Source organism: Oncorhynchus clarkii, chromosome 9 (assembly GCF_045791955.1).
Source record: "Oncorhynchus clarkii lewisi isolate Uvic-CL-2024 chromosome 9, UVic_Ocla_1.0, whole genome shotgun sequence".
NCBI lineage: Eukaryota > Metazoa > Chordata > Actinopteri > Salmoniformes > Salmonidae > Oncorhynchus > Oncorhynchus clarkii.
The window spans coordinates 66,848,624-66,873,201 of record NC_092155.1 but is presented as its reverse complement, the minus strand read 5'-3'; the positions used below and the strand labels follow the sequence as shown (position 1 = coordinate 66,873,201).

At 38.8% G+C, this 24,578-nt stretch overlaps 3 protein-coding genes across 3 annotated transcripts; all 3 read left to right on the top strand.

Moving 5' to 3' along the window:
- Nucleotides 1–204: 204 nt before the first annotated feature.
- Nucleotides 205–3,384, top strand: LOC139416789 (homeobox protein Hox-C10a-like). The gene is made up of 2 exons (XM_071165857.1): nucleotides 205–901; nucleotides 3,104–3,384. Exons 1-2 carry the CDS (start codon nucleotides 205–207, stop codon nucleotides 3,382–3,384), a joined length of 978 nt encoding a protein of 325 aa, XP_071021958.1.
- Nucleotides 3,385–13,926: 10,542 nt separating this feature from the next.
- LOC139416797 (homeobox protein Hox-C9-like) lies at nucleotides 13,927–17,603 on the top strand. Its single transcript, XM_071165873.1, has 2 exons — nucleotides 13,927–14,591; nucleotides 15,623–17,603. Exons 1-2 carry the CDS (start codon nucleotides 14,051–14,053, stop codon nucleotides 15,868–15,870), a joined length of 789 nt encoding a protein of 262 aa, XP_071021974.1. The 5' UTR covers nucleotides 13,927–14,050; the 3' UTR covers nucleotides 15,871–17,603.
- A 3,081-nt stretch (nucleotides 17,604–20,684) lies between these two features.
- Nucleotides 20,685–24,078, top strand: LOC139416800 (homeobox protein Hox-C8a-like). Its single transcript, XM_071165876.1, has 2 exons — nucleotides 20,685–21,241; nucleotides 22,419–24,078. The coding sequence occupies exons 1-2, from the start codon at nucleotides 20,806–20,808 to the stop codon at nucleotides 22,745–22,747; spliced, it is 765 nt and encodes a 254-aa protein (XP_071021977.1). The 5' UTR covers nucleotides 20,685–20,805; the 3' UTR covers nucleotides 22,748–24,078.
- Nucleotides 24,079–24,578: the final 500 nt, after the last annotated feature.

Genomic DNA, 24,578 nt, shown 5'->3' with positions numbered 1-24,578 from the left:
CACCTTAGTCTGGAGCGTCAATGCCACTTCCACGCCGCTATTGGTCTGAAAATCACATGACATGGAGCTCCAAGAATCCATAATTATGTTGCTGATATTTTTGGCTCCAAAAAGTTGTCAGTGTCCTACTGTCCTTATTCTCCTCGAGAAAAACCGTTACCACAGGAACACAAAAGACACCAACAACACCAACAATAAAAAATAATGTCATGCCAGGATAACATTGCTGCCGGTCATTTCCTGATGGATTCTTTGATGGGAGGATCATCTTCTTCCTATAGAGGCGAGGGCTTCTCCAGCAGCAACCCAGGAATGTACATCCACTCGGCTGCATCTGAGTATGGATGCTCAATGATGAGACATTTTGGAGTATTTGGATCGCCCCTTCCCAAAAAAGACGAGGTTCCTCCGAGTAGCCACCCTCTCGGCTCCTACCAAGATGCGCTTTACCTGTCATCCCAAACTAACAGTGACGAGCAACCTGTTGCCCAGTCCAGTTTACAACCGTGTTCGTTTCCAATCGACAACGTAAAAAAGGAGGCGTTCTGTTGTCTGTATCAGGGTGACAGTAGCAGCAGGGCTAATACGGACAATACAGAGTCGGCTACTTACATTCAGATTGGGAACAATAGCAGCAGCCAGACGGACCAAACCGCTGTCTCGGAGGTGTCCGAATGTTATGGAGGAGTAAGACGGGTATACCCAGGAGAGAGCAGGGAACAGCGAGAGGAGCAGTTCGGGACAGGCTTTGCGTCTTTGGCACCGGTGACGACATCTGTTGAATCCCCAAGAGAATCAACGGTTAACAAATCTACGCAGGAGAAAGTTAGCGAGGAAACAGGCATCGAAGAGGAAGAACAGCGAAAGCGCAAGAAAGAAGAGAGTGCAAAGACTGACAGTTGTTCTGATAACTCTGACGAATTGAAAGGTAATCCAGAAAGCTCCCACCCCCCACTCTCTCTCTCTCTCCTTCTCTCTCTCACGCACACGCACGCGCGCGCGCGCACACACGCACACACACACACACAGTGCAATGTACTTACAATCCTACAATAAAGCCTCTGCTAGAGAGTATACTAAAATATCCTCTGCATGCATGTCATTCAGTGTTTTGGTTTTTATATTGTTGGTTTGCTACTGTATATCTACGCTATGTATATATCGGAGACATTCTGAACAGGCATTTCACGGTCTGGCCTAGCAGGGGTTACTGTGGCGACGGCACTTATCACCTTTCTATTTAATGTGCGAAGGTGAGTTGGGCAGTTATCATTGAAATTAACAAGATCACACACTCATAACGCGCGTGCACCGTAAAACAGATAGACCAGACAAACACACACACGCCTCAATTTCCATAATTACTGTTTTTGGTAAAACAGTGTAGGCCTGCGATTGACTTTTTAGACTGAAATAACATTCATAAAGATGGAGAGGTAATACTACTTTCCTTACATGAGATCTTTGATTGAGAAAAAGCTTAAACGGCATTTTAATTATTATGGTGGATAGATAGCGTATACAAGGAAACACAAATGGTGAATATATATATATATATATATATATTGTTAACGAATGTTCAATGTATTATTATTATAGTTATTATGATTATACAACTAAGATTCAACAAAACAACCATTAAAATGCAACCATCATTATAGTCCCCATAACTTTCCAGTTGAAATTTGACTAATTTATGCTGCTATACTCCTTAAAAAAATATCCATTGTTTGTTTTCTCAACAGTGTCGACTACATATTTTCCGGTACCGCTATTTGCAGGCTAAATGCGCCACACATCGGGTTATTTTAACCGCTACAATGTAGCCTTCCTTTTGGTATTATGGACTATTCATTAACCCTATATTATTCCCTTTGCGTCGTCTTTTAGGGGCGAAATAAGACCGTTGATGATCCAGAGATGCCCTTCTTATATTCTCCTCTTTTGTTTGAATTAATTTCATCAATCGTTTAAAAAGGTTGGGCATTAAATAGGCAATCGAAGAGTTGGACTAACAAACATGTTATCCATGTACCCTGAAATATGGAATATGCGCAATAAATATTAAACTATTTCCAATCTAATTTGCGTGTCCGTATAGCTTCAAACCACATAAAGGCTACATGGTGGCTGGGCTTGTATAGTTCCCCTATAGCCTCAAACCACATAAAGGCTACATGGTGGCTGGGCTTGTATAGTTCCCCTATAGCCTCAAACCACATAAAGGCTACATGGTGGCTGGGCTTGTATAGTTCCCCTATAGCCTCAAACCACATAAAGGCTACATGGTGGCTGGGCTTGTATAGTTCCCCTATAGCCTCAAACCACATAAAGGCTACATGGTGTCTGGGCTTGTATAGTTCCCCTATAGCCTCAAACCACATAAAGGCTACATGGTGGCTGGGCTTGTATAGTTCCCCTATAGCCTCAAACCACATAAAGGCTACATGGTGGCTGGGCTTGTATAGTTCCCCTATAGCCTCAAACCACATAAAGGCTACATGGTGGCTGGGCTTGTATAGTTCCCCTATAGCCTCAAACCACATAAAGGCTACATGGTGGCTGGGCTTGTATAGTTCCCCTATAGCCTCAAACCACATAAAGGCTACATGGTGGCTGGGCTTGTATAGTTCCTCTATAGCCTCAAACCACATAAAGGCTACATGGTGGCTGGGCTTGTATAGTTCCCCTATAGCCTCAAACCACATAAAGGCTACATGGTGTCTGGGCTTGTATATTGTCTGTAGGCCTATAGCACAGGGACAGACACTGTAGAATCCCGTCAAAATAAATAAGCCTAAATTATGTTTCAATTTAAACTATTTGTATTTTCGTTCCAAGCGTTCCAAGAAAGTAAAAAAATAGGTACTTATTAAACCCGTGTATTTAAAGAGCGTGGACATTTGATTCAAGCTCAAGAACTTGAATGTGCATTTGAGATAAAGACTGAGATAGATAGAGACAGTCCAGACATTGCGGTGCGGCAGTGCAGACCTGACGCAGACCAATTGGAATGCAGTATTTCTGATATAGTCTGTCTTGAACATGGAAGTAGAGCTTCAGTAGGCCTATGCTCACCTTTTCCATGTTTTTATGTCTACAGATGATTTTACATTGGAAAATGCTCCAGGAAACTGGTTAAAAGCCAAAACTGGACGGAAGAAGAGATGCCCGTACACGAAGCATCAGACGCTCGAGCTGGAAAAGGAGTTCTTGTTTAACATGTATCTGTCTCGCGAGCGCCGTCTGGAGATCAGTAAGAGTATCGATCTGACCGATAGACAGGTAAAGATCTGGTTCCAGAACCGAAGGATGAAGCTCAAGAAACTCAATAGTGAAAGTCGGGGTCGGGATCATCTTATGGCGGCCTACAACTTCACCTGAAATTATATTATCTATAAAACCCTTCCATTCACACACACACACACACACACACACACACACACACACACACACACACACACACACACACACACACACACACACACACACACACACACACACACACACACACACACACACACACACACACACACAGTATTTCGTCATACAATGACAATATTTCAACGATACCCAAGAGTACACGACTTAATGAAGGAAGGACTTCAGCACTTGAGTTTGCCTTTCAACACATGAACATTAAATAGCGGTGCCGTTTCCATTGTTATATAAAGCAAATATATAAGTGAAGGCCTGTAATGAACACCAACACTCAAGCAGCTTAGAACTGCTGGAATGGAAAAAATACTTCGTTTTGTTTGTTCTCGAGCAATGTCCTCTCACTCCCTAGCTTCATCGTGTTGCCTTTAGTTTTCTGCTGCTATGTGTCATAGGCTATTCTTGCACTGGACTTTTTGCATCCACATTGTTGCTCGCGTCATATTTGTCCCGTTGATTATTCCTATAGAAAATATAGTTTGTCCTTCCCCTTATTATCCATTTGGCACTATGTTAAGAGAGAGAGAAAGAGAGGGAATGAGAGAGAGGCTGCGGATAAGAGAAATTGGGAAGATCATGGCCGTTTTAATAGAAGAGAGAGACCATTACGTTGATTTAATTATTATCCAGGTGAGCACTGTAAGTCAAGGTCATAAAATTCTAACGTCAGAATCGTCTCGTGGTAGAAGCGCCCAGCTAGGGGTGGATTTTATGATCTGCAAATATAATGTGCTAGCTGGCTGCTGCAGTTAAGATGCATCGTTTAAAGGTGTGTGGAGGAGAGGAGGGACAGGCTACTCTACACATAGGAGAGGGTCTGCTATGCCTACTGGATAGAACGAATGCGCTCGGGGGGTTCCCTCTGCTATGGAGGCAGGCTGCAGCCTTCTATTGTGGATACTGCATCTCAGCAAGAAAGGAAACAGATGGATGATTATCAACAACAATTACAACGACAACAAGGACAGCATGGATAAATGAGGACCACGACGACAGAGTGTGTGTGAGGAAATGCAAGGTAGGACACAAATAGATATTTATTCTGCTGTTATTTTGAGATGAGTAGCCTATGTCCGCCGGTTGCTCAGCCAAAGGCGCTTGGTTGACAGCTCTTGTTATTGCTGCTACTGGTCTTGTCTTTTATGTCTACATGATTGCCATTTCTGGAGACGTTAGAACAGTTTATGACATATTCTGATGTTCTTCAGCATTTTGTCTAACGAGCTTTCCCATTTATTGTTTCGGCCTTTTTAGACACCGTGTATTATTCTTATATTAATAGTTTACACGATAAGCCTATTTAGGATAGCATGAGAGAGGCAAGAATATCATTCGGGTAATAGCTATGTTATTGTAGACATACAATAAAATCCTTACTTGGCTTTGAATATTTTTGCTGTTTATTTCGTTTCCCTTCCGGTTGGAACACCACGTCTCGCGCAGCTGAAGCGTGGTTTAGGTAGTTTCATGTTGTTGGGATTCGCTTCCTGGCTCCGCAACAAGAAACTGCCTTGATTACGTCAGTTCGTCTTCATCAAGGGCGATACTTTCCTTTAAATTACACCCTAGGCTCTGACTGAAATCATCACAAATGGCATTGTAAATGAACTGGAGCTTTAATAGCCGGGACGGACACTTTTTCTCCCCGGCTCTCATGTTTGTGGCGGGCTGTAAATCGTACTCTAGCTTCTCAGATGGAGAATGAGTTGTAAACGACATGGGGTAGACGTTAGACCGCTATTGTTGCCTTATCATTATGTTCCTGGTTTTTGGTTAGGTTTCCCCTGATTTTGGTTTAGGTTGGGTTTTTGTTTCTAGACCATGAAATGATGGGAATGTCCTTTACAGGCTTAGCTTGGTCGGCCACCATCTAAAGATCGCATGGCTATCAGGCCAGCCAGCCAAATGTTGACATAATTTTATTTTTTCTAAAATGTGTCAAATGTTATTGATCTTAAAGCTGGAAACAATGTATGTTGTATTCATGTGGGCTCTTTAATCTTCTTCTGAATATAAGTTTTCGTTGGTACACATAGTCCAGTATTTTTCTGATTGTGGCACTGTGTGTGTATTTGGGTTAACAGAATGGACCTTTGGTTTTTCTGACCTGTAACGCATTTGCCACCTGTTTAAATCAAGGGGAAATGACTCCATCGTCATAATATATTTACCATTACATTTTTATCGTATTTAACTAGGCAACTCAGTTATGAACAAATTCTCTTTCAATGATGTCCTAGGAACGGTGGGTTAACTGCTTTGTTCAGGGGCAGAAGGACTGATTTTTACCTTGTCAGCTCGGGGATTCGATCTAGCAACCTTTCGGTTACTAGTACAACGCTCTAACCACTAGGTTACCTGCCGCCACAGTTCCTTTGTTTTTTTCCGTTTCCTCAACTTTCTCAAAAGACAAAACGTGTTCTGATTCAAGAAACTTGGTCATAGACTGGATTTAGACTATAATGCGTCCAGAGGAAGAAGTCGTGAATAAAAAAAAATCTAATCATTTACAAAATGTTCATTCAATGGAAATGAACTGGGTAGATTAGCCTATAGATGAAATACGCTGGGTATATTACATTATATTACATAATATTACATTATATTACATTATATATATTTATGTATTATGTCCTGTTCCTATTGCATTTTTGGGCAAATTTTATTTCGCAATTGTTATGTTATTATTCTTTATGAATCATTCATGTAGTTAACTAGGTTATGTCAAGTTATCAGCATTGGAATGTTGGGCCATATAGGTTGATTTAATTTAATTTAATTTAATTTGAAATGTTTGTGGTAATAATCTAACTGATTTCATTCACATGACCCAAATGACAAGACGTGGCCGAGAAACATGTGTTATCCATTTTATTTGGAATATCATCTGTGTGTTGTATTAATAATACACAACAAAATGATTTAATGTTGAAATTAATTCATGTTTAACCAATAACTTTTTACATGGCACAGTCAACGTCCCCTCTCGGGGAGAGCATGTGTTTATATTTTCTTTCGCGATTTTGTCTTGTTGTTTTCTCAACCCCCCATCATCACAGCAGTAAGTGCAACTCGCAGAGACCGTCTGGAATCCAAAGTCATTTTCATTCAGTTTAGTGAATAGGCGTCTCCCCCTGGAATGCATCACCGACAAAGAGTTTACACCACTCCAAATAGCACCCACAGGAAACACACATTGCTTACACACTGAGACGTGCGTAATTCGCGCTAGTGTACAATTACGCACTAACGCACAATTACGCACAGCCATTACGCACGTATGTAGCAACTTTTTTAAATAAAGGTTCTCGTTACATGGATAATACTTTTGCCTCTTTTGTCCACAAGTTATTATTTATCAAATTAATAGCAATTTCAATAGAAAATAGCATGCTGTCAGCAACTGCGCAGTGGCATTTGATTAACCCATTTTAAATTCTAAAACAGGTGGAGCACGGAAGAAGAAAATAAGGGAATAGCTAGGCTAATGGAGGTATTTGTTACATGTCTTTACAGTCCACTAGGCCTGTATCTCTGTCTGTGAGCGGCTAGGGAAGTACTAGTTGTTAACTATTAATAAAGGCTAACTCATTGTCACAACCATCCGTGTGTCTGGGTATGTGTAGGCCTAATGCTGGCTGATGTAAGGCTGGATCGTGTGAGAGCGGCTAGCACTGATTGTTGTGTGATGGCAAAACAAAATGTGTGCATGATTACTGCTATCTGAATAGGCATAACCAGAGGTATCTCGTACCGGATTCAAGCATTTGCGGTGGGCCTATATTCTGAAACGAAATGGTGCATCACAGTGGCAAGTAGCCTAGTGTAACCTTAGTGTGTGTGTGTGTGTGTGTGTGTGTGTGTGTGTGTGTGTGTGTGTGTGTGTGTGTGTGTGTGTGTGTGTGTGTGTGTGTGTGTCCATGCGTTGTTCATTTTATGAATTTTATGAATTGTCGAATATTATCAGTGTTATGAGGAGATAATACACTATACAGACACTATAGACAATAATTTTCATAATTTCATAATTAATAAACATAATTTAAAAAAGGAGCCATAATGTTTTTTAAAGCCACCGAAAATCCGTTCTTTCTATGTCATACGTTTGTGTTATCTTTCAGTCTTCTGTGATGTATTTAAAGTGTAATGTTGGAATGCAAACTAAAAATGGAATACTATATCTGACATGGTACAGGTGTCTTCTTTTTTAAAGCCCATAACCATGTGTGTGAGGTGTATACTTGTTTCAAAGTAGATTTGTTGAAGACTGCCAAGAAACACTCTGTGACCCTGATATAGCCCACTGCAGTAAAACGTTCAATTAGGCCTATGCCTATACTGTGTAAAATGTTCAAATGCAACATGGATCATTCAAAACCCCCTTCCTTAAACTACAAGCAGGCACGCAGTGCAAGCACATTGATTACATCAGAATTGGTTTAAATATTGTTAATACTGTTTAGCAGTTTGTAAAATATATAATTAATGACCATTACAACGATGATTGCATTCAACCATTTATTTAATTAATTACAAATTCTTATTTACAATGAGGAACAGAGGGTTTGCCTTGTCCAGGGGCAGAATGACAGATGTTTACCTTGTCAGCTCAGGGATTCGATCCAGCTACCTTTCGGGCCCAACGCTCTAACCACTAGGCTACCTGCCGCCCCACCTGCATAACTTTGGGCAGTAAAAATAAGCTATCTACACCTCAGTAACCAGCTATATATCTCTTCAGAATGTGCTAGTTTCTTATCAAATCACATTTTATTGGTCCATACACATATTTAGCAGATGTTGTTGCAGGTGTAGGGATATGCTTGTGTTTCTAGCTCCAACAGTGCAGTAATATCTAACAATTCACAACAATACACACAGATCTAAAAGTAAAATAATGGCATTAAGAAATATATAAATATTAGGATGAGCAATGTCATTCGGGTATGGAGTAAAGACCCTTAAAGTTCAAATGCAGCCGTTTTTAGCTCATTATACAATTATTTCTGGGTAGCAATTTAGTTCCTTAGTGTGATTGTTTTCAATTAAAATGGTCAAAAATAAACAAAAATAGCTTCTTAACAAAGGGCAATTTCTCAAGCAAGCAATTTGCTAGGACTGTCTAGGAGTGGTCTTTAGTGGGGAGAGGAACTCTTAAAATGTCCTCTTATTGGCAGAGAGGTTCGGGAACTATCTTTCTTATTGGTCTATTAACTCATTTATGCATGGTGATGTCACCATAGAAGGCCAAAACTCCATCCCATCAAAAAAATACTGAAATTCCAGATGATCTTTTCAAACAGCTCTTACACTAAAAGGCCATGGGCATAATTTTCTAAATTTCACAGTATTATTCCAACCTCATAGTGTGGAAATATATGTAAAATACATGGAAATCACGTTTTTGAGTGCACTGGGCCTTTAAACTTTCATTCTGCCTATCTTTTGTGATCTGACACGGGAAGAAGCACTTGGCTGTTCTACTAGTGGTCTGGGTTTATTATGAATTAACCAATTAAATTAAGTGACGTGTTATAACGCTTTATAACCATTTAGTCATGAAGGGCGTCATGAAAAGGAAAATCTTATGGCAGATTTTGTAACATCTAAAGATTATTGTGCTATTTGAAGTATTTGGGGTAACTCATAGACCTACCTCATCCGTAATTTCCCTAAATTAGCTGTTGCCTTGAATGTAATTTATTTGGGTAAAAAAACATATACAACAGAATGTACAATGTGGACCCAGAGGATAGCACTTAAAAGTATGAATTATAACACTTGTTTTCCAAGTGGCCTTAACCATATACTTACTGTATGTGAATGTTTTTGGACGGTATTACGGTTCTGTTATTTATCAGAATAACAATATGTTCCCTGAATAGTTTCCAAATAGACACCTTGGTGATTCAACATACATGTTTGAGGGTACGAGTTCAACATGCCAATTCTGAACTGTAAAGGCCTATTCATTTGTCAATTCAAATTAGCTTTGACAATACAACAACATGTCCCTTGTTCAAATATATGTATCATATAGGCTAAATATATGTATCATATAGGCTAAATATATGTATCATATAGGCTAAATATATGTATCATATAGGCTAAATATATGTATCATATAGGCTAAATATATGTATCATATAGGCTAAATATATGTATCATATAGGCTATGAAAACAAGTATTTACTTGAGGTTCCTTCACGTAGTAATGCACGTGAATAAACTGATGACTGTAATACGATATTTTCACAATTAATTCAGAAAAATCTTAATTGGTTATGCGACATGGATGCAGGGTTCAGATCAAACCTAGAATTTACTAATGGAAAAATGTGGATTCAAATTCTAGTTAGCCAGTATACTATCCTCCTGATTTGAATATTATTTTAGCTCCACACATTTGCCATCATAGACGTTTAAAAATTCCCAAATTATTTAGGAGTAGGTCTATATCTAATCACATTTCAAATTAAAAATGGTTCTATGGATTCTGATGATTTTTTATTTAAACATATTAGTGCGCAAAGTAGGCCTACTAACAAAGCGGAAAGGGACTTTTTTTTACTGTTTCCCTTCGTATTTATTGGAAATTACATCACCAACTTAAGGTCGTTATTATGTAGGCTAGCTAGTAGGCCTATGTATCGTAAACAGTAGCCTTATGTTTTGGTTATTGATTGACTGAAACATGCATGCGAAAAAAAATATGGATTTCTAATAAGCGTCTCTTGTAGCATTTCTGAATGAAGAGTTGGGAATCCGACTGCTAAAATTATATTGCAGTCTGACCCCTGCACTGAGACGACAGCACCTTTGGACACTACTGTTGTCTACGGTGACAGTCGGCACCTTTTCATCTCCTGCAGCCCTCGCCCTAACTAATTCACCATATTTGGACAATGAATACCAATGCCATTGCTCTAAACAAATGTCAAACCACAAGTTGACAGTCAGTGTAAATACATTATTTCAAAGCATTTCCTAATATTGAATGTCCAAGATACATGTACAACATTAGTGGAATTTGATAGAATAACATTGTTAGGGATGATAAAGTAGGCTATGGAGAAAATACAACATATTTGGCAATTTAGTTAGGCTCTTTTGATTTAACCAGAACAAACGATAAATAAAAAGGATCATGGTGATGTGCGAAAGAGCGCATTTGGGTCGCACAGCATATGGATTGCTCTAGCGTATCATATTATGAAATGTACTTGAAGTGATTCTACAGTAATTCTATACTAGGCTTTCCAATCAGGGGTTGCATTATGCGTAGTTTATTCTATCAGTAGGCCTACATATAGCATCATAACAATAGCTGTCACGACACAGGCAACACGCCAATAGGCTAATAGCCTGAAGTTATCAGAGAATTCAAAGTATGGTCAATAACAGAAAAGGAAATAAGCCTAGTATCCACAAAATATTATGAAAACCAAGATACATACATTGGATATTTTATTTTATTATCAATAATCATTAGGACAATAAATACATTCAAACATAAATAACAAGAAAGCAAAGTAATGACAAAAATAAGGGAATAACCATGCTCAAATTAGTATTTGTCTCCTGATATAATTTGTCCTGTGAATGTTCCATTCAATAGGCAATTCCACGATTAATATTGGTAGATTAATTTCATATGTGGCTAACAATACTGAACAAGACTCAAACTGCTCTGTGTCTTAGATATACGTGCAGATAGTCTGCTGGCTCTATGGGTATCTACCAGCATGCTAGCAGATACCCATAGACTTCCAGTCATTGCGCTAACGCTAGTTAGCATTGGATTGTGAAACTACCTCTTAAACTTCCTTCATACTGGACACACAGACATGGAAGTGGTAATCACGAGTTCATCTGACCCTGGGGAAGTATATAAAGGGCCTCATTGCCAAAATCCCGAAGTATCCGTTTAAATAAATGAATGTAATTTATACTAATAAAATGATAAATTAAATCACTAAACAATAGCCTACCCTTTTCCAAGGCTGTATGAGGAAGATCTGTTTAGTCAAAACGTGTTGCAAAATGCCGACCAGCTGTAATTTAACTGATCTGATCCTAACCACATATAAATGTAGATATTATTGTGAATGCGGAAAATTATAGAGCGTCCATTACGCATTGGTTTGAAATACAGTATGACAGATAGATGTATTTTAGACTTTTGTTAATGAAAGATTACCTTGGCTATAATAGATACGCTATATTTAGGATTTCATGGTGTTGATATCATGGGTAACCCCTAGGGTTAAAATAGGCTTGTGCACTCATTGAGCCTGAATGTTAACTGTGTATGAGAAAATACTCAACGTTAGTGAGCTCAAGGTTTATGCTTTTTAATTTGAGCAAAATACTTTCTATTTGCCTGTCTTGATATTTAGTCGCATCGTATTGATAAGAATATACGGATTAATCGTCACAATATTTAAAACACAAGTTATAACACAACCTAAAAATTACATTGCCTAACTTTGCAAGTCGCCTTCTTCACCACCATCCATAATACCGTAAGACCATGCTGTACTACACAAACACCTGCACAGGTTACATAATTATTAGGTGTTCATATTTCATGCTTGAAGCTGAACCAAAGAGCCATGAAAGAGAAATACACTTCAAAATCTAAGGATGCTGTACAGCATATACATGTTTTCATTACAGGAAGTTCAAATGATGGAGTAGTTAGTGAGATAATTAAATAATCACATTTTGAGATGTAAGTTTGCATACATTTATTCAGTTTAAAGCAAAAACGAATGACCTCCCTTGATCTTGGAGGTCACCAACGCAATGACTTCACACTAGCAGTTGTCAAATAAAAAAATAAGATACAGTCGAAGGGGCCATCGTTATAGTCCCCTTGACGAATATAATAAAAATCTACTATTCAAAAGTTACATTTGAGATAATAGGCTATATCTAGTTTGTCATTTTGGAGGCAACATTGTGCATTATTGTCTGTTATTCGTTTAGACTGCAAAAGCTCAAATGGAATATTTGGATTATTAAAGTATGTGTCTTACCATAGCATGCATACAACGAATTGCAACATGTATCACTATGTACCCACTATCCCTTAGAGTCAAGTCCGTCGTCGTTATCGCAGTTAATCTGAATCAAGCTTTTTTTGTATCGTTATCTTTAATTTTGCGTGGTTGGAAAAATTAAGTAAGTATTTCACTGTTAGTCTACACCTGTTGTTTACGAAGCATGTGACAAATAAAATGTGATTTTGCATTTTATTTTTTAGATATGCCTATACATGGCTGAGATGAGAAAATGCACATTCGGAATACACAAATGCACATTCGAAATACACAAATGCACATTCGGAATACACAAATGCACATTCTGTTTTGGTAAGTATTACTGCACTGTTGGAGAAACATAAGCATTTCGCTGCACCTGCTAAAAAAATTACTGGACAAATAAACTTTGATTTGATTAATATGTTTATCTGCGCTATTAGAGTATTCGTAGACTTCTTCTCTAGGCATATATGACAACACAAAGGCTTATTCTCGGATCATAGATCAGTGTATGCCATATTAGTCTCACAAAACAAGAAAATGTATTCCTCTTGTTGCAAGCCTACATCTCTAGCCTGATTATTCCTTGAACCAATATCTCATCTCCATTGCAGCACAAAAATCCCTTAGTCCCTGTCGTTGCTGTCTGTCCTCACTGTTCCAGTGTTGGTTTTATGTTAAGCTAGGAACTCGACTGTAGTTTTATTAACGACACGTTTATGAACAATCAAATGGTCCTCGTAAACATTTATTGAAGGACATAAAAACATGCACTGCCACTTGTCGAATATAGCCGCTGTAGTTGGCCAAGTTTCAAGCATCGTAGTAGTAACTCTTTCCTCTATCTATCCAAACATCATTTGGGGGGGGGGGGGGGGGTAATCACAATTCTGCTTCTTTGTTGTCTGTGCAAACTTTTCTCTTGTATATACATTTTTTTTGCAATGGTAGTAGGATAGAATGTACAATATTATCTATGCTCTTCATAAAATAAAATCAAGTAAACTATATTTTCTCCAAATGAAAAGATAAATACGGTCATACAATGAAAAACGCAGAATAATTCAAAGCCTAATGTGTTAGAGAGTGAGTTTAATGATCCATTTTACTACTGAACTAAGTCTATTCGCGCATAAAACTGGACTACGGAGACATTAGACAGAGATTGATTACATCAGCAAATAGTGCCTGCGATTTCATACCTAGCCAACCCCAGCCTGTTTGACGACTAGTTTCACATATTCTACTCATTTTTGATGCTATTTGATCAACGTCAGAACATAATACTGTTGAATTTACCTCTTATGCATCCAGGGAAAAAACATCTGAATATGATTTTATAATCCATGTCTAGTCCAATGCTATGCCAGGATAACTCGCGCATTGATCCACAGTGCAATTTTTTGGGGGGTAAATATAATCACGTGTTGCTTCGGCAGCCAATAGCAGCCGGGGAAGCTTTGAGAAATAATTACCTGCCTTGATTGTTCTATGGGTAGATAAAAAAGTACACATACGCTCCAAAAAATAATCGGATGCATGTAAAATAGAGGGGCAGCATCGACATGTCGGCCACGGTTCCCTTAAGTAATTATTATGTAGATTCCTTGATAAACCACGAAAGCGAGGATGTTATTGCGGCTCGATTCTCGGGTTCTGGTTCGCACCCTACCGGCCCTCGTCCGACGTCCCTCGTATCGGAGTGTGGTGACTATCCCTCCTGCAGCTTTGCCTCTAAACCATCAGTTTTCTCTACATCCTGGACCCCTGTTCACTCCCAGTCCTCAGTGGTCTACCATCCATACAGCCATCAACCTCATCTAGGAACGGACTCAAGGTATGTGCGGTCATGGCTGGAGCCGATCTCGGGGGCAATGTCCTTTCCAGGCTACCCTGCCAACGCCAGACACTATGGGCTGAAGCCCGACGCCTTCCAGGAGCATCGAGCCAGTGACTGCCTCGCCTCCAACGGACGCACCTACACGGATTATATATATTGCACCACCGCTGACATCCGAGAAAAGACCCATCCAAACATCCATTCTCCTGAGACCGAGCCTTTGGCTTTCGGGAAGCATAAAGACGAGAAGCCAGAATTAGACCCGAGTAAGTTCGAGCCCCTTGTTCAAAACCGGGAATGTGAGTAGTTTGGAAGAGATTCTGTCTGTGTTCATTTAATTTGGTTTAGAGCTAGATCATAGCGTCTCTCTGCCACAATTTCATCCCCCTTTCTTTCCTCGACTGAATCTACTCGGCTAGGGGGGCTACCTTGAGGGACTGTAAAGAGACAAACGCTATTTGGATTGGGCTATAAAACGACGAGCGGGTTATAAAATAGGGGACTACTCGAAAAACCTATGGACGTTGTAAATTTGAGGGACTCTGCAACATGGCCGCATCTCAGCAAATCTGTATTAGATGCCAAATACTTTTTGCCCGAGAATTGGGACTGTCAATATTAATAATCATTATAAACCATGTATACAACATGCCACTATGGTTTACGATGCTAGTAGACCATGCCACTATATCCCCCATAGTCTACTAGTAAATAAACTACAATTATATTTTAAAGAGATATTATGTTGCTATGTCAAGTATATCCAGTAAAACTGGATCCTCCCTAGAAAAACACCAAAGAGAAACCCTGATAAGGAACTACAGTAGCATGGCAACACATGAACACGCGGTGTAGCGTAAGTGTATGTTGTCTGTTGTCATCCTACATAATCTTTTTCCATTCCAAACCAAATGTCGATATAACTCCAACAGTTGAGGAATGTTTGCAACATATTCGAGGGACTTTCACTGGATGTAAGGCTTGAAATACAGGCCGTTTTTATGGGCCTATAAAGCGAATAGGCATTGAGTATTTTACGACGGCATTTCTCAGAAGTCCAAGAAAAGGAAAAGCTGGAAGAGCAACACTAAATGTTCTAACGTTAAAATATACATTTGACGTTTGTTTCCCACAGCATTATATTTACTAATACATTTGAGGGACCACCACTGCCTCTGAGATCTAGCATAGCTTTTGGAGACCCAAAAGTACAAGGCCTTATCATGCGTCATAGCTTCAACTTTGATATTATTGCTGACTGATAATGTGTTATCTGTTTTTATGTGTTGATTTTCAGATAACCCAGTTGCAAACTGGATTCACGCGCGTTCAACAAGGAAGAAGCGGTGCCCTTATTCAAAATACCAGACTCTCGAACTTGAAAAGGAGTTTTTGTTCAATATGTACCTAACCAGAGACCGTCGATACGAGGTGGCAAGAGTCCTCAACCTCACGGAGAGGCAGGTCAAAATCTGGTTCCAGAACCGGCGCATGAAGATGAAGAAAATGAACAAAGAAAAAACCGACCGCAACAAAGAACAATAATAAAGGAATGGTTACAACAACGACAAAGAACAAAAACAAGAATCCAGACACAGTAAAATAACCACTATTGCCATGGATAACAACAAAGATAAACCAAAATACATGACGCCCCCTTCTTAATGTTGGATTTTGTGTTGGATGTTGTTTTTGTTTTTTTATTAACCCCACCTTCCATGTTTGATGCTAAATATTTGTTGTTTCTCCACATGCACCTTTCCTTGTTCAGGTTTAAAATAGCCTTTAAGGAAAGAAAACATTTGCACTTGTGAAGATACCTGTAGGCCTCTATGTTTATTTACATAAGGAACATTTTAAACATTAAACATATTTTGAACAAATGTATAACTGTCCCAAAGTATAAGGAATGGAACACTGGAATTATTTTAATTTCTACCCTCCATAATTTATGACGTCCGTGCGAATATTCCTTACATGTTTGTTTCTTGTGAATGTTATGCAGGTGTTGTGGCATATTTTGTACAGAAAGAGAACATCTGCCCTCTTAACAAATGTATGTCGGTCTTGTGTATATGTGGTAACGTATCCGTTCGGTGTACTTATTTGTGCGTTTCGTATAATTTTGATTGTATAGACAACACGTGCCATTCATTATAGAAAGTGTAGATATAGACCTACTCAAATATAAAAATGATCATGAGGCTCTTGTGTTTTCTGTATTTTCAAGCAATCTCTTAACAAAACAGACGTAGATATGCATAGAATCTTACTACCCGTGCAAACCAATGTAAAACAAAATATTGCGACGTAGAGCACACATTTGAGGCGCTTCAAATAGACCAAGCCAGTATATTAATGATGTCAACACAAATGCACACACACCAGATTGCTGTTAACCTGGAGAGAAACAGCTCTAATACCTTAAATAGCCCAATTTCCCCGCAAGTGGAATATTGGAAGCAGATGAAACGTTTCCTAATCTTCTGTTAGCATTTCCAGGCTAGGCAGACTCTTAGGGCTACCACGCGCGCCCGTAAATGGGTGATTATTTCGAGTAGGCCAACACCACAATGATGTAACTAAATATGATTTAACGAAACATTTGTGTACTCCTTTTATATGGTGTTGTGACACAAATAATATTTGAATGCATTAATATATGTTTACAAGTCCACTAGGTATGCACAGGCCACATTTAAACCACATTTAGGTCTAATTGTAAACATCCAAAACATATAAATCAACATTTAGTAGTCAAATGTTTTATAGAACAAATTAGATACCGTCAGTACTCATAACTTGGAAAAAATATATACATTTATTTCGTGATAAAAATGGCAGACAAACAACCGAAATGTGGTTGTCAACTTCATATGCAAATTTGACAAATAAACCTGTGTGTCATCACAGACCTATCATATCTGTGTCATTTGAAATACTTTTTCAAAGCAGGAATACTAACAGCTGCTGGTTAAGATACTATTATATTTTTAACCTTTAACAATTTGGCACATTTTCTAAATTGAATAAGGCCCTATAGCGTTACGTGTGTGTAAAGCTAAGGGAAGAGTTTAGTGCCTGTAAGAATCGTTCGACTGGAATCCTGGATTAAAGCTATAACCTAAACTTTCTTTCAGTCAACTTGCTTATTTGAAAAATAAATATTTTTACCTCAACTAAATTACAGTTAGAAACACATTTAGAGACATTGGACCTATTTGAAAGGTAACGAAATGAAAATGTTCTAACGTGAAAATAAATTCCCATGTCTGGCATTTGTTTACTGGGTCTTGGCCTAAATTGCCTTTTTGTGGTGTCGAACAATACGGACAGGATGCTGTAATTTCAAAGCCCAATCCAGTGCATTTCCGCACAGGACAAAAATGCTGCGTTTACAGCTCTGCTAGAACTCAGTTGCTTGTCTCAAATGCAGACGAACAAAGCAAACCCGACTAACTGGCTAGACGTCTGGGCTAAATTACTTTATGGTTTTAATGGTGGGACGGTGGGTGATGTTGGGCTCGTTCAAAGGGGGCTTGCTGCAGCTAGTTTGTCTGTTGGGCCCACCGCAAACATGCCGCTGCCTTTAAAACAAATGTTTTATTTAACCAGGCAAGCCAGTTAAGAACAAATTATTATTTACAATGACGGCCTATTGGGGAACAGTGGGTTTACTGCCTTGTTCAGGAGCAGAAAGACAGTTTTTTACCTTGTCAGCTTGGAAATTCGATCCAGCAACCTTTTAGTTACTGGCCCAATGCTCTAAATACTAGGCTACATTTGCCAAACTCTAAGGGCAGCTCCCTCTCTGAGCAGGTCAGAGTAGACATAGGCTATCTGACCGCAAGAAGAAACCAACGTCAAAAGCAGCATATTCGCATTGGACAATGTACATGTATCTATTATAGTGGTTAGCAGACAACCCATAGGACAGTATCATGAAAAGAAACAAATATCCTGAGTCTACTGAAATAAAAGCAGACGCTAAACGTAGGAAGCCTACTAATATAGTTGATTTGAAGCCTACTAATATAGTGAAATACATATTCAACACATTTGTCATGCCGTCTACTGCATTTTTCCCCTCGTGTAATATATGTGGGTTTGATAAAACCATGTTGAATGTTGGTGATCGACCTTAACACTAGATGGCGCTGTTGACCGACTCTTTGGGCCTGTACCGCTAGTGCCTCCGTGCTGTGGATTTGCGTGGTGCAAAAACAGGGAGAAGGCTAGGCGTATGTATGACTGTAGGTCTACTGATGAAAGAAATGCTGCTTTGGTCGTTCATCACATTTTTAAGAAAAAATGTTGTGATATAATTGACTGTCTCACTTGTAGGACTGGGTACAGGAGACATAGATTATGCCCGTTGAACCTTTCATGCGCTTGTGTTGTGTGTATAGCCTAATAATTGTAGGCTATTTCTAGGATAGGTCTATTTTGCATTTGTACATTCCTTTACCTAAATGTCCCATTTCCACATTTTATGACCTTTACATTAGTAGAACATTAGCCTAGTATTTGTTAACACACTAAAGCTGTTTTGTATACATGTTATGGATTCATTATTCATGATTGTAAACTGTTAACAACTGCTAGCAAATCGATTAGGTTGATTCTGTATATGTGCACCAACATTGATGCTCAATTAACATTTGGACTAACATTTGAAAACATCACACTTTTCAAGTTAAGCGCAATTTAAATCACTTCTTTGTCTCTTCTTTTACGCCAGTGGTGTGGCCTAGTTTTCCTGTGGAGAGGCGTGGACCGTGCACCATAAACGTGTAATAGTCACCATATATATACTTAATAGAATATGACACATTTCCATATCAAACCACTTTAAAGAAGAAAACATCTCCAAACAAGTAAAATGAACAAAAAAAGAAAGTATTTATTTCAATGTATTGACAAATAACACGAAAGGCTTCAATAATCAATTACCCTAATACAAATTTTAACATTAATACTAGATCCTAATAATAATATTATAATACTAGAAGAATAATTATTGTAATAATAATGTTATTATTAGCAATTATAGGCCTACATCAGAAGCAGTATTATAATAGTAGCCTAGTATAGTGAGGTTTTTATAGTTATTCTCTGTGTTTTTGTTGTTGAAATATGTCTATAACAGCAGCTCAAATTTCCACGACGGTAAATTGCAACAAAGACCAGCAATCAGCATATTTATAGACTGTACGACAAGTCTATAAATTTTCTCTGTGCCTTTCCTATTTTACGATCATGTGTAAAAATCGTCAGTAACACCACAAAGCCCACATGAGCACATTCAGGGAGAGACTTTGCTGCAACTACACTAGACACAACTGAAATAAATATTGTACCAGCAATATGTACGCAGAAATAACGAGACATCTAATGCAAGCGGCATATTTACTACATCTACTCATAGGTTTAACAGGGCCAGTACAGTGAGTCGGGTATTCACAACAGGTCGTGTTTATATTTGAGCGTTACGGTGTTTTACCGCCTTCTGTAGTTTAAGTGCGCGAGAGACATGGGAAATCGCGTAGACCTATATATATCTCAAGTATGAACACGGGTTAGCATGGGTTAATGTTGAACAACAAGGGTTAAGTCAGTAATGCAGCCATTATCAGTAAACTTACGCATGTTGTATATGCTAAGCCTGGTCTACTCGTTTTTAAAGTTATATAGGACTCTATGTTTAGTTTCACTGTCATAATAGCAGGCAGTACAGCGGGCCCGCAAGCAGTGCTGTTGTGCAAGCTAAGTATTTATGGTAGTCTAGGCTAACAGCATCCAATTTAAACCTTTGTTGATATAAGGAATGGCTCAGAAACTGTAAAACATTAGGGTACACATGAGGACTTTATGAACAAAGCCTTCTTATTCTATTCGTTAGACTATACGTGTGTACTTCTATGTATCATGTAAGCACCGTGTAAGAGTAATATGACCACAACGATATTTTTATTTGATAATTTTCACATCTTATGCATCAATTTGGACTCCTCTATCTAATAGAATGGTTAGCGCATGTTGCCTCTTAAGGGGTATGTAGCGTACCCGCTGACAGCTTGTAGAAAAATTAAGGGGGGGGGGGGGTGATTGGTGTTGGGAGGGGAAATTGTGGTGGGGGTGGTTGGGTGGGAAGCAACAAAAAAAGAAAGAAACGCTCGTGACTCTGTCCGCGGAGCAAGCCAGCTTAAACCTCAATGCATCCAAAGCACACACCATGAGCCGGATTTGAGGCTGAAAAATAGAAGATACTGGAGATAGTGAGAGAGACTCGAAGAGAAGAGTGTTGGAGCGCAAGAGAGCTGCCTGAGACTGTCTAAGGGGGCAGCGTTTCTCCATCTAGTTCCGGTTTGTCAGCCTGCGCTGTGTGCGACTGGGAACCTAAACAAAAGGCTGCCACAATCCAAAAGGGGATATTATACAACGAAGAAACCTCGTCTGTGGTTTAATGCAAACTAAACAATGAGCTCATATTTTGTTAACCCTCTTTTCTCCAAATACAAAGGCTGTGAATCACTGGAGCCAACTTACTACGACTGCAGGTTCCCACAAAGCGTTGCCCGTAGCCACACGCTGGTCTACGGACCCGGGGCAGCTGCATCGGGCTTTCAACAGCCGTCCCATCATGTCCAGGATTTTTTCCACCATGGGACCACGGGGATCTCCAACCCTGCATACCAACAGAACCCCTGCGCACTGGCTTGCCATGGAGACGCAACGAAATTTTATGGATATGAAGCTCTTCCGAGACAACCGCTTTATGGTACCCAGCAAGAGCCAAGCCTCGCGCAATACCCAGACTGTAAATCGTCTAACGGCTCTAACCCCGGAGAAGGACAAGGCCATTTAAATCAGAACTCGTCTCCCACTCTTATGTTTCCTTGGATGAGACCCCACGGTTAGAATTATTTTGTGTACTTTTTTTTATATAGCTATAAATGTGTGTGTGTGTGTGTGTGTGTGTGTGTGTGTGTGTGTGTGTGTGTGTGTGTGTGTGTGTGTGTGTGTGTGTGTGTGTGTGTATAACCTACGTGCGTAAAATCAAAATATGTAATAAGCAATGGAGGCTGTATCTATTTATTTGTTACATTTTTGTGCAACAAATATAGATTTCACCCAAAGTTAGTGGATTAGAGCCTATCTATAGCTCTCGCAAGTATACACAACATTAGCACTGTATTATGTAAAGTATAACATAAACATATGACCTTCTTACAAACGAACCAGGTTCTCATGTAATAATTCCCAAATAATTAACAACCAATGCTGGCTAACTTGACGACGGTTTTGGTGATAAAGATTGTGTTTTGCTTGAGAAAATGTGAAATGACAAAAAAAACCAACAGGAATCCAGTTAAAACAAGGGTTATTTAAAGTACCAGAAGTACAACTAAGTGCATCCTAAATCTAATAGAAACCTACTAACCAGAATGCCCTAAAAATGTTTTGACCAATATGACCAAATTATTACAGTAACAATAAATTACTTTTAAAACAAATATGAGGTACTTTGTAATGCTTCTAACATGACTATTCTACGTTCATCCCGTTCACATTTCCTTACCCTAAACCAAGCTAATAGGCTAGTGGATGTTAAATAGTTAGAATGAAACCTTGTGGACTAGATCGTTTAGATCGTTTAGTTTTTAATGTGATACTAGACAGATGTTTTTTAGGCCTAAATATACTTTCCTCCACAATCTGCAGAAGAACTTGTATCCATTGTGTGTGTGAGGTGTGTGATGTTTTGTGTGTGTTGTGTGTGCGTGAGTGTGTGTGTGTGTGTGTGCCTGCGTACACAGTTACCTGTTACATAATTGAAAAAGTAAATGTTAGGTTGTACTTTCTAGCTCATGCACATTTCAATGGCTAAACCGACTCCAAATACAAACCATCATAGCTATTATTGTATGTCCTTTTATCTTATGCACGAAGATGATCGCATTTATTTAAGTAATCGCACTATGGGCCTCTACAGTATTTAATTGAGAGTTGTTTTTTCTTTCACCCTGAAATGTTAATGCCGCCATCAAATTCATTCTTATTTACTAACCTTATTTACTATTTAATTTAAGCACCAGGGAGGCGAAATGGAAGACAAACCTACAGTCGCTACCAAACTCTGGAGCTGGAGAAGGAGTTTCTCTTCAACCCTTATCTTACACGCAAGCGGCGGATCGAGGTGTCCCATGCCCTGAGTCTCACAGAGAGGCAGGTCAAGATATGGTTTCAAAATCGACGAATGAAGTGGAAAAAAGAAAACAACAAAGACAAGTTTCCGGGACAGAGAGGAGAGGCGGATGCCGATGCCGAGCCCGAGGAGGAGGTCAACGAGGACGGTGACGGGGAAGAGGGGGAAGAGAAAGAAGTGGAAGAGAAAAAGAAAGTTGATCCCAAGGAGTGATTTTATGGTCATTTATGGTTTAATGGCAGAAAAAGAGGAAAAAGAGGTCCCATATAGTAGACGGGGAGAGGAGAGAAGAAGGCAGAGAGCGTCAACTTTATGGACACGGTTTTATTAGTCAACAAGGGAAAGGGAAAAAAGATCTTACAGATATTGCTGGCATAATCATTTATCTATTTCTCCCTCATCACGATGCTTTAGGGATACAAATGAGTTATTTTGTCGTTTTGGACGTTTCCTTACAATATACATTTGCCAATATTACATCTGGGAAAGGTAATGGTAGCACATAGGTGATATTTGTATGGGTTAACTTTAAACGCATGTTTAATTAACAGAGTAGGCTAGGCTACTTTTAGAATATGTTTTGTTTGGTTTATCTGTTAAAAGCATAACCAAACAAATGCATATAGGAAGACAACGCAAGGTCCAACAAACCTTGGCCAATGCCAATCTAATCTTGTAAATACACAACACATTCACAATAGACATCTTTGCGAATATGTGATTTAAAATCGTAAGCAAAACGTAACTAAAAACAATGTTCAATGTCATGACAGCAGTGTGACTTCTGAGGGATATAACATTGATTAGCAGCAGGCTCATATGTAAAACACATGTTTTAATTGTTTTTATTATACTTCATTGTCATTTGTGGTGAATGGCCAAGACAAGAATATGTGGTTCTTACTTCATATATAGTTTTGTTAGAATTACCAGGGACATGCAATCGTTTAAAATCCTTAAGACGCTACCTAAAACAGGGAAAATTGCAATAGAGATTTCTAAATAGAGATTTCAAATGATATTGTTTTTATAGTGTTATATCAACGTTATATGATTAAATTATATTTCATTTGCCCAATATATACCTATGCTTGTTTAAGACAATTTGTGAGTCTTAGGAAGACACAGTTAGCTCAAAGCCAAGTCAACGATTTGTCGTTCAGATTGTACCACGGCACTACCTACTAAAACAGAGCTTTGCCTTTTACTTCATTTTGTATTCAATAATAATGGCACTGCTATGTTTAGATGAAAATCTATATTTTCCCCAACAACTAAAACTGCCTATAGAAAACGCACATGACTGTGTGTGATAATAATACCTGCTACAATTGCAAGGGTTTTAAGAAGTAAGGCGTGTTCTTTTAATGTGCTGGTGATAATAGAGTAGTTTTTTTGCACTGAATATAATCTTTATGTACGTCTTGTTATATTCTTGATGTTAATAGGCTCGTTTTCTGGTGTTTCCCATGTGAACGACGGAATTGTGTGTCCCCGCCATTGTTTTTTGACATAAAAAAATGAATAAACAAGATGGCTCACAATCGTTCCTCTTCTTGGCTGTAAGAACTTGTTGACTGAATGACTAAATGGCTGAGCGTGCATGGGCTAGATGACTGTTTCTCCTGTCTGTCCGCTACACAACACCGAGCAATCCCTCATGTACACTGCAACGGAAAACTCAACATGCTTACATGCTATTTGTTTTAAATTATGAACAGTAAAATATGTTGTACTGCTGCAAACTGTAAATGATGGTGCATTGTGGGGAAATGTTGTGTTCAGGAAATAATGGCTGTATTTTGAATACTACTGTAATCCCACCCCACATAATACCGTATTTTTGGGGCACCCACAACCTTTTGACCATTAGTGGGTGCATGGTATTGTTGTTTCTGGCTCAATAGCATATTTTGAGACATGCATTGTCAGAGGCTATATTTGTTGCACACGTGAGTGAGAATGCAGTACCAATTTAGCTCCTATGTGGTTATCGTGCCCACCAACTTAAAATGTATAGGGGAAAGATTGGAGCGGCAGCAAG

Bases quoted from the DNA above. Each gene is read 5' to 3' on its own strand.
- LOC139416800 (XM_071165876.1), top strand. From the start codon at position 20,806: ATGAGCTCATATTTTGTTAACCCTCTTTTCTCCAAATACAAAGGCTGT. The intron at 21,242-22,418 runs GTTAGAATTATT...ATTTAATTTAAG, and splicing joins TCCTTGGATGAGACCCCACG to CACCAGGGAGGCGAAATGGA.
- LOC139416797 (XM_071165873.1), top strand. From the start codon at position 14,051: ATGTCGGCCACGGTTCCCTTAAGTAATTATTATGTAGATTCCTTGATA. The intron at 14,592-15,622 runs GTAAGTTCGAGC...GTTGATTTTCAG, and splicing joins GAAGCCAGAATTAGACCCGA to ATAACCCAGTTGCAAACTGG.
- LOC139416789 (XM_071165857.1), top strand. From the start codon at position 205: ATGTCATGCCAGGATAACATTGCTGCCGGTCATTTCCTGATGGATTCT. The intron at 902-3,103 runs GTTCTGATAACT...TTATGTCTACAG, and splicing joins GAGTGCAAAGACTGACAGTT to ATGATTTTACATTGGAAAAT.